This window comes from Onychomys torridus, chromosome 8, assembly GCF_903995425.1.
Source record: "Onychomys torridus chromosome 8, mOncTor1.1, whole genome shotgun sequence".
Classification (NCBI taxonomy): domain Eukaryota; kingdom Metazoa; phylum Chordata; class Mammalia; order Rodentia; family Cricetidae; genus Onychomys; species Onychomys torridus.
In genome coordinates, this window is record NC_050450.1 from 93,706,832 (window position 1) to 93,720,640 (window position 13,809).

General features: G+C 36.2%; 1 protein-coding gene across 11 annotated transcripts in view; it reads left to right on the forward strand.

The window, feature by feature from the left end:
* Positions 1 to 13,809, forward strand: part of Tanc2 (tetratricopeptide repeat, ankyrin repeat and coiled-coil containing 2) — a 332,046-nt gene that overhangs the window by 204,191 nt on the left and 114,046 nt on the right. For all 11 annotated transcript variants that reach the window (XM_036197446.1, XM_036197448.1, XM_036197449.1 and 8 more), the window contains one exon: positions 5,878 to 6,003. In XM_036197446.1, coding sequence (XP_036053339.1) covers positions 5,878 to 6,003 — 126 coding nt within the window. The remainder of the gene's footprint in view (positions 1 to 5,877; positions 6,004 to 13,809) is intronic.

Below are 13,809 nucleotides of genomic sequence, written 5' to 3' on the forward strand. Positions count from 1 at the left end.
AAGAGAAAGAAAAACAAAATTATTCTGTGAGACAGAGACCCTGTTTGGAGTTTTATAACACTTTTACTTACAGGGACAGTAGAGTCAGCACATATGCAAATGTTTAAAGTTCCTAAAATAATCATCTGTATTTTATCAACTGCATTATAAATATAAATATATTGGTCAAGCAGATTTAGCTGTATAGTTTTAGAAACATGACTAACATAAATTAAGAGGATAAATGTGCTGATTACAAGGTCCAGGTTCTACATCAAGGATAGCTATTTACTAGAGGCCTAAAAACTTTCACATTGATGAACTAGGATTGCAGCTAGAGGGAGAGCACTTGCCTCTTGGGTGGTGAAATAATTGGGGCTGACTTATGACAGTCGGGAACTTGGGTTTTTCCTGAAGTTGCTCAGTTTTCTAAATACAGAATTTAGATTTCATATACCTTTAAATTAAAATTCTAAACAACGAAATTTTTTTAAACTCTGAGTTCTGTGGTGTGCCTAATTTGAATTGCTATTGTATATTTGTTTTTAAGCTTTGTGTTGTAAGGAAGTGACTATTGTGGATTTGTGGTTGCATGGCTGGAATTTCAGCTGGCTGTCTATGGTCATCTTTGCTGTTTGAAAATGAGATTGGCAATGAACTGGAGGTATGTGGGAAGCAGGAAGTGTTTGCAGCAGCTGTCGTTTGTGCTTTGTGTGGGAAAGAGGGTTCTGTTGGAAAAACACAAACTTCGTTAAAAATATAATCTCTCTCCATCCACTTATTAGTTCTTGGAGCAGCACAGTTTTCTAAGAAAAGATCTTAAGCAGGTAAATGCAGATTGGGAATCTAAGGGGATGTAAATGAATCTAACTAGAAACTATAATGATGATCTTATAGAAAATCAAAAGGGGTTTTTCAGCAGTCAAAATAATGACTTTAAGCAAATGGCTTCTGCCCAAGAGTAGGAAACAGAAGTGTCCTTCCAGCCTCCCTGTTCTAGCTCAGTGATGGCTGTATTACTATGGTTTGTTTGCATTAGTGGCAGCTGACATAGGAAGAAAACTAAATGGCCTTCGACAATCAGTGTGGAGTTGGTTCTGAAAATGTTGTCTTCTGGGTTGTTTTTTGTTTTCTGCCAGAATATATTTAAACTGTATTCACTTCTTTAAAAAATGCTTTTATTTGTTAAATGCTTTACAAGTATATGGTCTTCAGCTATTTCAATCTAATAAAAATCTAATTTAAAATAAGTTTTCTTTCTTTTTCCTATTCCCTCTTCCTCTACTAAAAACAAGATTTTAAAATGACAGGATTTATTTACTTTTCTAGATTTTTTTTCTTTTACTTAAAATTTTTTATTACATATTTGTTTTTCTATTTCGTCACTTCACTTGAATTTATATAATTATCTCATATATTTAATGTTCACTAAACATTATGATACTAATTTAACCTGCCATAATTATCTCAAAAATATTTGCCAGTACAATTTCAAAGTAAGAGTAACGTTATGACATAGGAATATATTGGTCCCTACCGAGCTCTCAAGAGTCTTTGTAGAGGATGATGGTATTATCGTTGTAGTTATCTTCAAAATTGCCCCATAAGAACAATGTTAATTTGCTTGTTGATTTTTTTTTTAAGCATACCTGAAACTCAAGATGAAGATGTAGATACAAATGTATAATTTGTATCTGCACAGGTGTTTATTGAGCATGAACAGGAACTATTCAAAGCACTTAACTATAATCCATTAGGAAACAAAAGATTCTATCACCATGAAGCTTACTTTTGAGTTGGAAAAAATAAACATAATAAGTAATTTACATAATATGATAGATGATATTTTATCAAAAAAGTAAAAGTAGCATCAGCATTTTCTGAAGAAATATCTGTACATCACCAAGCCAAGCATGTTTTTAGTAATGTCAAGTAGTAAAGCAAAGGTGATAGGATTGAGGAGAGAGTCAGCAGGTCACTAAATGTAAGCCTACACTGAGCGTTATGTTCAGGACATTAATGTCATTGTCTAAAGAGATAGGATGACCAAAAGTAAATCAGATCTTACCACTTGCTCTAAAACAACCTAGTACATAAGTAGTATAGAGACACATGCCTATAAATACAAGCAGTTGAGAATGGAGGCAAAAAGATCAGGAGTTCAAAGCCACCCTCAGCTTAATAAATTGAGGCCGACCTGGGCTTATGATTTGACTGGGAGATCACTCAGTGAAGCAGAGAAGGTATAACCAACCAGAGCATGTTTTGACAAAGGGAGAGGTTTGACACAATATAACTAAAAGTTTTCTCAGAAAATTACTGGGGATAGAGAAGCCTCAAGTGGCAGGGAGGAAGAGTTTGATGCAATCCTGTTTGGCTCCTTGTACTTCTGTTTTGAGTTTCTCCAAAAACCCTTCTCCACTTAGGGTTGCTCCATTTTGTTTTTGAGTGGTTTCATAGTTTGGGAACCTTGACATGTTTTCTTTCATATGGTGAGTAATGAGTGTTTTCACTGCTTATGCACATCCAGCCACCCAGCACTATTTACTGAAGAAGCTTCCTTTCCCTGGTGTACATTCTTAGCACCTTTGCCAAGAGTGAGTTGCTTATATAGTTTTTTTTTTTCAATCTTTATTCTGTTCCTTCGACCTAAGTATCTATTTTTATGCCCAAACATGTAGTATTGATTACTACAGCTTTTAGGGTATTTTGAAGTCAGGTAATATAATGTCTTTTGTGAAGAATTTTGATAGGGATTCAATGAGTCTATAGAGCACTTTTAATAGTATGAACGTTTGTTTTTTCTCTAGTGAAGTATTTTATTAATTTGTATGATTTAATGGTTTTAAGCACAACTACATTTAGCACATTTAAATTTTAGCAAGATGAACATATCTGACTTCTAGCACATAATGCATGCTACATCCCTTTCACAGGGTCTTCAGATAATCAAATGAAAAAGATACCTTAGTTTTGTAAGCAATGTGGTTAAAGCAGGCACTAAACGTGTATACAAGGCTTTTGTGATGAAATTATTTAGGATGCAAGAGCCTGTTACCTCCTATCCCATCATGAAAGCCCACTGGCACAAGGCCTAGAATTCCTAAAAGGATTCATGGGAAAACTGCTCACTATCCTGAAATCTCCAAAGGAAAGGGTCAGGCAAGTGACATATTCAATACCTCCATAGCTCTTATAAAAATAAGCACTTATCCCTGACATGCAATATTGCAGATGCAAGTTAAACTTATCTGTTAACAGCAGTCTGCTGTTTCCTGCTCTCAGATGAAATGAAGCAACTCTTCTGATTATGAAGAGAAATCTGTATGAGGCAAAGGAAAGATTGTCACACTGCGCAACCGCCTCTCAATCTACTTGATCCCACTCATATCAATAATTTCAGCTTCTTTTTACTCCAGGATTAATGTATCATTTTCATTCATTTTTTTATTCTGCTTTTGTAAAAGCAGTGTTTTGAGATGGACATTTGATCTGCATTGTTTTTTGTCAATTCTTTACTTTTGTAGAAAAAGCTTGATAAGCCATTAACTTTTAAACATAGTAGATTCCAAAACTTTATATTGGTTGCTTTCATTTGCTTAATTTTTTGCATATAGATACATTGTTTTCATCAGTAGTAAGAATCTCAGGCTCATGCTCATTCTCCAATGGAGATATGACATTATCTTTTCTGCCTTTACTTATTTTCGAAGGAGCTGTTCCCTCTGCATCTAGGTCATCATACTGCCAGACTGGTTATGACTCAGGTGTTACCTGAAAAAAGTCTACAGAAAAAAAAATAAGGCTTCCTTTCATCTTGTCATAAAGGAAAAATATTTCCCCTACTCTAGGAAAAAGACTTGCTTATATATACTGAGATGGAATCTCTTACTTGATAATATAAAAGGTATCACCAGGAGAATTCCTTGCAGGGTCATTAAGCCACTTCCTTTGCTCCTATAGTAATTAAGATACATTAAGTCACCTGAAAAAAAATTTTTCAAGAGAACCACACACTACAATCTTTTTTTTTTTAAGTTACTAGATACAGAAAGTATGGACATTTTTAACAATATCAATTTTTCTAATGAATGAGTATAGGATGTCCTTCCAATTTTGGCGTCCTTTTATTATAAATTAGATTTTTTTTTTAATTCCTTTTTTTGGTTTTTCAAGACAGGGTTTCTCTGTAGCTTTGGAGCCTGTCCTGGACTAGCTCTGTAGACCAGGCTGGCCTGGAACTCACAGAGATCCGCCTGTCTCTGCCTCCTGAGTGCTGGGATTACAGGCATGTGCCACCACCACCCGATGCTTTTTTTTAAAGGATACTTGCTATCAGTGCATAAAAACACTACTTGAAGTTTTTTATATATGAGATTGTGTTGTCAACAGCTCCAGGGCCAGCCAATGATAGTGAGGCCTTATCTTTTTTTTTTTTTTTTAAAGCATGGCAAAAGTATTATTAAGAGACTGTGTTGACATTTTTATTGCCAATTTTGTAGTTTTTACTGAGTGAATAAATTAATGAACAAATTAATAAGTATTATTCCTCAAGTCCAGTCATAAACAGCTTGCCTGTGATCTACTATATTTTCTGTCTGTGGGCTTGTTTCCTTAAGATGAGAAAATTCTAGGCTGTTTTCTCTACCCCTTTTGCTTCCTCTTTTGCTTGTTTATAATCAGGTATCAGATGAGGTGATATATATTACTGATAGTCTAAGGGCTTGTAAAGCTTTCAAGGCAAACTACCATGTCATCTGTCTCAGTTTGGTTTCCATTGCTGTAAAAAAGCACCGTAACCAAAAGCAACTTGAGGAGGAAAGAATTTAATTCATCTTTACAACTCTTAGGTCACACTCCATTACTAAAGGAAGTCAGAGCAGGAATTGAAGGTAGGAACTGAAGCAGAAGCCATGGAGGAATGCTGCTTACTGGCTTGCTTTTCATAGCATGCTCAGTTTGTTTTCTTATACAGCTCCCCCCTAGAGCCACCTGTCCAGGGGTGGTACCATCCACAATGGGCTAGGTTGTCACACATCAATCATTAATCAAGAAAATGCTCTACAGGTTTGCCTATAAGCAATCTGTGGGTATTTTCTCAATTGAGGTTCCTCTTCCCAAATAACTCAAGCTTGTGTCAGGCTGACAGAAAACTAACTAGTACATCATCTTCTGTTGATCTCACATGTAATAGAGTTTCTTACATAGAAAGTACTCTGTAGTAAATTTGTGGCAAAACATTGAAACCCAGCAGTCATGAAAATATAACCTCGGGCTCTCTTCCCTTCTGCCATATTTATGCCAATCATCAGTGATAAGTTGGTAACTGTGTTTTCATGCACTAAGATCAATACCCTGGTATTTCATCCAAGTTGAAGCATTCATATAAAACAAGGTTTCATTTCTCTATTATTTTTAGTAGAAATCTGTCTGTTTTCTCAACAACATCAAGAAATTTCCCATTTGTTTCTTTTATTGTAATTTTCATAATTCAGACATTTAAAAGCAAAATAGCATTTTATATTAGACTAGACACTTATTTTCAAATACTAACTTGTTTATACTGTTATCTATAACTTAATGAGGTGATAATTTTAGGCATTTCTGTTTTGTTTCTGTTCTCTATTTAAATAGGAAATATATTTCTCCGTTAATGTCATAGACCCTCATGGTCAGTGACAGATCATGGTGTTCTATCTTAAAGAATCAAGTAGAAGGAAATTTTTCTTTAAATACTTGGTTTTTTAAAGGCATAGAATAAGTGAATTCTATACTGTTGAAGGATGTATTTTCTGCTGGTGTAAGCTTTGATTCAAAGGTATGGAAGATAGCAACTGGATTTTTTTTTTAAGTTTTCTAAACTTACATATGGTAACTATATTTTTTCTGTCTTGTTAGCCACAAGCTCTGCCCACTTGGAGGATCTTGCTTACCTGGATGAGCAGAGACATACTCCTTTAAGAACTTCTCTTCGAATGCCAAGACAGAGTATGGGTGGTGTTCGTACACAGCAGGATCTAAGAGGTCAGAACACAGAGGGCTGGAGGGGTGCCTGATAACAAATGAAAGTGGACAGTTTTTAAGTCCTTTTTCTCCAATCCCCAAACTTGATCTTCCTTTTAAGAAGTGAGATGATCTACTTAATATGTAACTAGATAATTCCACAAATAGATTGTACTCATAGAAACATTGTCATTATTGAAAAAACCAGATGGAAAGAGTTTGTAGTGGTGGAGGAAACAACCTTCTTAAGGTCCTGGATTTCAGAGGTAACTGTTACCTAGTTGTATTGCAGGTAAACTGTTTAGTGATTTGTATTTTTTTTTAATAAGCCTTAAAGATGATGTCATGAAACAATTTTGAATAGACAACAAAAACTCTGACACATTTTTTGAGATATTCCTGAGGATTGGGTTTTTGGTGCTGTTGTATGATAACAGCTTTTAAATGTTTTAATTTTCAAATATACTTTGATAATAAGAGCAAATAATGTTGGCTTCACCATGTTTAAATCTCTCTCTCCCTTCAAAGACATTTCCAAATGTAATTGCCAGTGTAAAGTACTATGTGAGTCATTTTTTTCCAGCCATGGGTTCCCCTGTCCTCCCCCCACCCGCCCTTACCTCCACCTTCCCCCTCAGCCCCTCCCCTCCATTCCCATCTCCTCCAGGACCAAGACACCCCTGGGGAATCATTTAAACCTGGTGGATTCAGTACAGGCAGGTCCAGTCCCCTCCTTCCAGGCTGAGCAAAGTGTCCCTCTGTAAGCCCAAGGTTCCAAACAGCCAGCTCATGCACCAAGGACAGGTCCTGGTCCCACAGCCTGGGAGGCTGCTAAGCCGTTGGTTCATAATTCATGTGCTTCCATTCGATTGGCTATTTGTCCCTGTGCTTTTTGCAATCTTGGATTCAACAATTCACACTCTTGTAGTCCCTCCTCCTTCTCGACAGTTGGACACCTGGAGCTCCACCTGGGGCCTGGCCGAGGATCTCTGCATCCACTTCCATCAGTTATTGGATGAGAGTTCCAAGACGACTGCTAGGGTGTTTACTCATCTGATCACCAGACTAGGTCAGATCAGGCTTTCTCTCGACCATTGCCAACAGACTACAGAGGATGTATCATTGTGGATTTCTGGGGACCTCTTGAGCACTCTGCCTATTCCTGTTCTCAGGTGGTAATCATTTATCATGGTCTGTTTTATTCCTTGTTCTCCCTTTCTGTTCTTGATCCAGCTGGGATCTCCTGCTCCCCTAAGCTCTCTTTCCCTCAAATCTTGCCCTTCATTACTCCCACTGTCGTCCAGGTTGTTCATGTAGATCTCATCCATTTCTCTGTCATTGGGTGATCCTTGGGTCTTTCCTAGGGTCCCATTTTCTAGGTAGCCTCCCTGGAGTTGTGTAGCAGTCTAGTCATCTTTGTTTTACATCTAGTATCCTCCTATGAGTGAGTACATACCATGTTTGTCCTTCTGAGTCTGGGTTACCTGACTCAGGATGATTTTTTTCTAGATCCATCCATTTGCCTGCAAACCTCATGATGTCATTGTTTTTCTCTGCTGAGTAGTACTCCATTGTGTATATGTACCATATTTTCTTTATCCATTCTTCAGAACTAAACAGAGAATTCTCCACAGAGGAAGTTCAAATAGCTGAAAGACATTTAAGGAATTGCTCAACATCCCTAATTATCCAGGAAATGCAAATCAAAACGACTCTGAGATACCACCTTACACCTGTCAGAGTGGCTAAGATCAAAAACACAGAAGACAGCTTAAGCTGGAGAGGATGTGGAGCAAGGGGAACTCTCCTCCACTGCTGGTGGAAATGCAAGCTTGTACAGCCACTTTGGAAATCAATATGGCGTTTCCTTAGAAAATTGGGAATCCATCTCCCCCAAGACCCAGCTTTAGCACTCTTGGGTATATACCCAAGGAATGCTCAATCATACCACAAGGGCATTTGCTCAGCTATGTTCATATCAGCATTGTTTGTAATAGCCAGAACCTGGAAACAACCTAGATGCCCTTCAACTGAAGAGTGATTTGTATTTTACTATAGAATTTTCCTCTTTTTTTTCTAATGACCATTTTTAGTAACATGTAATACATTTTGTGTGTGTGTGTGTGTGTGTGTGTGTGTGTGTGTGTGTGTTTCAGACAGTGCTGGCAACATCTAACCAACATCCTTTCACTCACTTATGCACTCTGTTAGTTACTTTTCTCATTTTTACAGCAGAATACACAGCATCTTAAGAATGAAAGAGCTTATTGTAACTCACAGTTGGAGGATATAGTTCATCTGAGCAGGAAAGTTGTGTCAGCAGGAACACAGGCAACTGTCACACTGAATCAGGAAGCAGAGAAACATGAATGACAGTGCCCAAAACTCACACTCTTCTTTTCATTCAGCCCAGGCCCCCACGCCATGGGATGGTCCTGTCCACGCTCAGGGTGGGTCTCCTCTCCTCAGTTAAACCTTTCTGGAAATATCTTCATGGGCACTCCTCAAAGGTGTGTTTCTATGGTGATTCTAAATCCATTCAAGTTGATATCATGAAGATTAACTATTACAGGAACCTATTTCTCTACCTTCTCCGTGGCAGTGTACATGCTAAAAAAGAAATGCAGTCTTTTCTTTCAATTTATAATGAAAATAATCTCATTGAGAAGACTGTTCTGCTCTCTGCCTCTTTGCTCAGAATGAACCCTCTCTGAAGATTTTTGTTGTTGTTGTTTTGTCTTTCGAGACAGGATTTGTCTGTATAGTTTTGTTGCCTGCCCTGGATCTCACTCTGTAGCCCAGGCTAGCCTCACACTCACAGAGATCCGACTGGCTCTGCCTTCCCAGTGTTGGGATTAAAGGCATGCACCACCACTGCCTGGCCAGATAGCTTTTAACAAATAGCATACCTTTGATATCTAGCAATCTATAGCTCAGGCATTTTTTTTTTATTTTATAGCTTATTTTCATATTTCTTTTGCTCTCCACTTTTGCCCTATGTCCTATCCTTCACATGCATTTCTCATACAGGAAATAATTTACTCATGCCTACTGTCTATTCTGGGAACCATTTTCTTCATAGCTTTTCAAAAATGGCTAAGCAAATGGGAGCATAAAATGATTGATTATATTACTATATTACAATATGTTACCATAGTCACATTAACAGTAGTTAATAATCTCTTAGTTTGGTTCCTAATCTTTCTTGATAGTATTTGTCATTTTTATAGTTTACCGTATACTAGTTGCTTAGTATATTCAGTTTTGTATTACCCCTCTAGAAAAAGGAATTATTGGCCAGCAAGTAAAATGGCTCAGCAGATTAATGGCACTTACCACCAAGCCTGACAACCTGAGATTGATTCCTGAGACCCACATGTTGGAGGAAGAGCTGACTCTCAAAAGTTGTGCTCTGACCTCTACACATCCATTAACACACTAAATAAATAAATAAGTCTAAAGAACAGTTTTTCAAAAAGAAAATGGAATTATGTCAAGCACTACTTTAGGATGTTCATACCCAAAACTTGAATAAATTTAATGAGAAGAATAATATATTTGTTCCAGGACTACAACGCACAGGAATATTAAATAAAATTAAACACAACTGCTGATCTGTATTAGACCTTCTAATTTATTTGCAGATCTTCCACATTGACATCACCTTTTATTTCAATACTGAAAAACATAACAGTGTTTCATTTTCTCATTTTCTAATCACAGGTGTTATACTACATAGAAAAAAATAACAGATTTCAGCTCTTTTAATTTAGGGTCTTAATATTGAGTCCTACATACATGCCTCTGGTATCTAAAGGCTTAATTTAATAAGATTTTGGTGATACAAGGTCATATCAATTCTTATAAGGTTGATATTTGCACACAAATATCAGTTATTTCTTGATTATAACAAAGGTTTTTTTTTCATTACATTGAGCTTCAGTCTGATCATTCAAATAATAAAAGTACATCCAAAAATTTTCTCAAAGTATACCTACTTTGAGAAATGTGTTTATAATGTTGCTAATTTTATACTCCTTGCAAAAAAATTTATATTAATACTCAGGCTGGCTCTTTCCCATTAGTGAAGATGCTGTTAGTGTTTTAGTCTCCTCAGATTGGCTGTTTCTCACGAGGTTTCTACTGGGCAGTCTAAAAGGTTAGAACATGCTTTCTAGATGAGTATATTGATCCAAAAGAAATAGGGTATTTATTTAGTAGTTTGGCCTTCTGAAATTAGCATACCCTAAAAAATTAGCATACCTTAATTCAGATAGACCTCTGAAGAATAATCAAGTCTCAAAAATTAACATGTTATCTTGATGACTGTGTACAAAGAAGTTTAATTGCTTATGATATGAAATAAAAACATTGATTGGAAAAGAAAGCCAACTTGGACAGACTGCAGACCATCTTAGTAAACCTTTATAACTTACAATTTTTTTTTTTTTTTTTGGAGCTGAGGATCGAACCCGGGGCCTTGTGCTTGCTAGGCAAGCGCTCTGTCACTGAGCTAAATCCCCAACCCCAACTTACAATTATTATATCTAAAACTTTTCACTTCCTTTTAGGTACATATCCAGATTATTTTCCTGACATCATTTTCAAAAGCTTGTTACATTGTGTTTCTTAATTTCATTTAAAAACATACAATTACAGTCAGATTTCCATTTGAAATCTACCTTTCCTGATTATAGTTAAAGTAAAACTACCTTGTTCCCTAAAAAAAAAAAAAACAATAAAATGATTGGAAATAATTTTAGTATTATATATTTCTAGAGGCCAGTGAAATGGCACAGCAGGTAAAGGCACTTACCCTCAGGCCTGATGACCTGAGTTTAATCCTGGAAACCCACAGATTGAAGGAGAGAACTAACTCCTACAAGCTGTCCTCTGACCTCCACCCTACTCAGTGTGACACAAACATACACAAATAACTAAATGTAAAAAAAAAAAAAACTGAATATACTTCTAGCTTAGAATACATGTGCATGTGTTTGCATTTTAAAGTATTATTGAGTTTTATGAAATAGCTTTTGGTTTGGTTTGGTTTGGTTTGGTTTGGTTTGGTTTAGCTGTTCTGGAAACTGAAGCTAGAGCTTTACACATTGCCCCGAGCTTTCTGCCACTGGACTACATTCCCAGTCATATGAAATAGGGTTTGTTTGGTTTTTTTTGGTTTGTATACGTGTGAATGTGGGTGTATGTAGACATGTATGGCAGGTGCTAACTAAGGCCAGCAAAGGGTTTCAGATTCCCTAGAGCTGAAGTTACTGGAGATCGTGAGCTGCTTGATGTGGGTGCTCAGTACTGAAGTCCAGTCCTCTGTAAGATTAGCAAACAGTCTTAACCACTGAGCCATCTCTCCAGCCCTGAAATAGTTTTTTTAGTCACTGTTCTAGTTTTATATGATGCTAAGTCTTTAAAGTTGTATACTATGTAGCTATAGTGTATCTAGTGGTAAATAATTATATTGTCTAACTGATTTCAAGTATAAAGATGGCCTGAAATATATCCACTGAGCATAGTCTGTAGGGCCATACTCTTACATTATTGAGGATTCTAAAAAGCTTTTTATTTATATGACTTGAGGTAATATTTACCATATTATAAACTATTATGTCATATACTAGTTTTAGCTATTAAATATAATGGTAGGTTTTTTTAAGTAATAGAGATTAATAAAATGTCTATATATCCATGGCTGGAAAGATGGCTTAGGGCCTAAGAGCACTTATTGCTCTTACAGAAACACAAGTTTGTTTCCCAGCACTCACATAGTGGCTAACAACCATCTGTAACTCCACTTCCAGGGGACCCAGTACCCTCTTTTGACCACTGCAGGTATCAGGTATACAAATGGGGTGTGTGTGTGTGTGTGTGTGTGTGTGTGTGTGTGTGTGTGTGTGTATGTATATATATGCAGGCAAAAAAAAGCCCTCATGCACATTAAATAAAATAAATGTTTTTCATTTTATAAATAATATGATTTTAAATGTTACCATCAAGAAAGTGTGAAAAATTCCACTGTACAATTAATTGTGAAAAACTAACTCAGTAAAAGGAAAGTAACATGTTTCATGAAAACAGCTTCAGTTTTTTTGTTTGTTTTGTTTTGTTCTTGTTGGGGTCCCCCCCCCCCGACCCCAAGCTGAGGACCGAACCCGGGGGCCTTGCCCTTGCTAGGTAAGCGCTCTACCACTGAGCTAAATCCCCAACCCAACAGCTTCAGTTTTAAGGACACCAAACATATCTTGGAAACCCCCCAGGGTCCCCAGACTCTTTAATAAGCAGTTTAGAAAATATCATTGTAGTTGAAGATGAGTGTTAGGTCTCAAGGATTATATGGTCTATTTGTAGAAATGCAAAAGAGGGAATATTTTGAGAGATTTTGGATGTTAGAAGTTGTTTGTGAGCATGGTTTATGAATAGAGTTCATTTAAAAATTACCTTAGCCATAACTAAATTGTTTAATCATAATAATAGTTGTGTTTTGACTACTGACGCAAAAGTTATTATGGTAATCCTGAGCTAGAATTTTTGGATCTTCAAGTCACATATTTTAACATTGGCTTCATTAGTGAAAAGCTTTTTTCTTTTTCAATACAGCTGTTCTGACCAACTGTTCTACCAAAATTGATGTTTCTGGAAACTCAGCCCAACAGTAGAGAGGAGGAAGTTACACAAGTATACTGTCAAGGGTCCCTTTGCAGCAAGGTGGTAGATCCCTAGCAAGCGCCTATTTAAAAGCTTAAATTTGCTGGTTCTGGTGGCGCAGGCCGATAGGATTTGCTGAAGGAGGCAGAGGCAGGTGGATCTGGAGTTTGAGGACAGCCTGGGATACACATTTAAAAAAAAAAACAAAAACATAAAAGCTTAAATTCAAATTTTGAGATAGTCATAAAAGGTGGTATTCTAGTGCAGAGTATATATAACTCTACAAGCCTGCCCTTAAAGCCTGTCTTTAAAGAATAATAAATTTAGTTAACTTTATGAAACTTTTAACTGAAAGTTTTATAATTACTTAAGAGTTCTATTTTTTATTTAGTCACCATGTATTAATATAGGGTTGTGCTAAAAATACACTGAAATATCTTACTTTTTTTGACCATCTTAATAAAGTAAGTCTTTCATGCCATAGAAAAAACAGAAACTATGTTTGCTATCTATTGAAAGGAAAAACGATATAATTTTGCAGATAGAAGTAATACATCTTATAATAGAACATCAAAAGGAAACCAGGGAATTAAATACACAATATAAATTCTAGCATAGTGACTTCAGATAATAGTAGCTACTTGTGGTAAATTAATAAAAATTTATTGTTAAATTATAATCATACTATTTTGCTTGAAGAGATTACATGTTACTAATTAAAACTTCATTTCTCAATACATGTTGGTTTCCTTAGGTCCTTTACTAAATCTCATTACATAAATACATTTACAGACTTTCTGTTTAGATAATTGCTGCTTTGGTAGACACTAGGATAGAGAGGGTATGTATGCAAATGGTTAGCTGGTTCATTGGCACAGTTTTGTAAACCTGGCCCTGGAACAGTTAACTTGACTTTGAGTTCCTGCTTTCCAAGCAGAAAGTTTAGCTTTCATTAAATCAAATTAATGCGTCACAGCATGTATAAGTCATTCACATTTCTGAAACAATGAATTCTTTATGAAGCTGACTAAGATGCATGTCATAAAGCTGAATGCTATTGCACTAGCCCACTGAGTCATATAGCCCTGGGGTTGCTTAGTCATCCTATCTGATTATTGCCTAACTGACTAGCACATTTACAAGGGAATATTCCCATCACTATTTTGTATC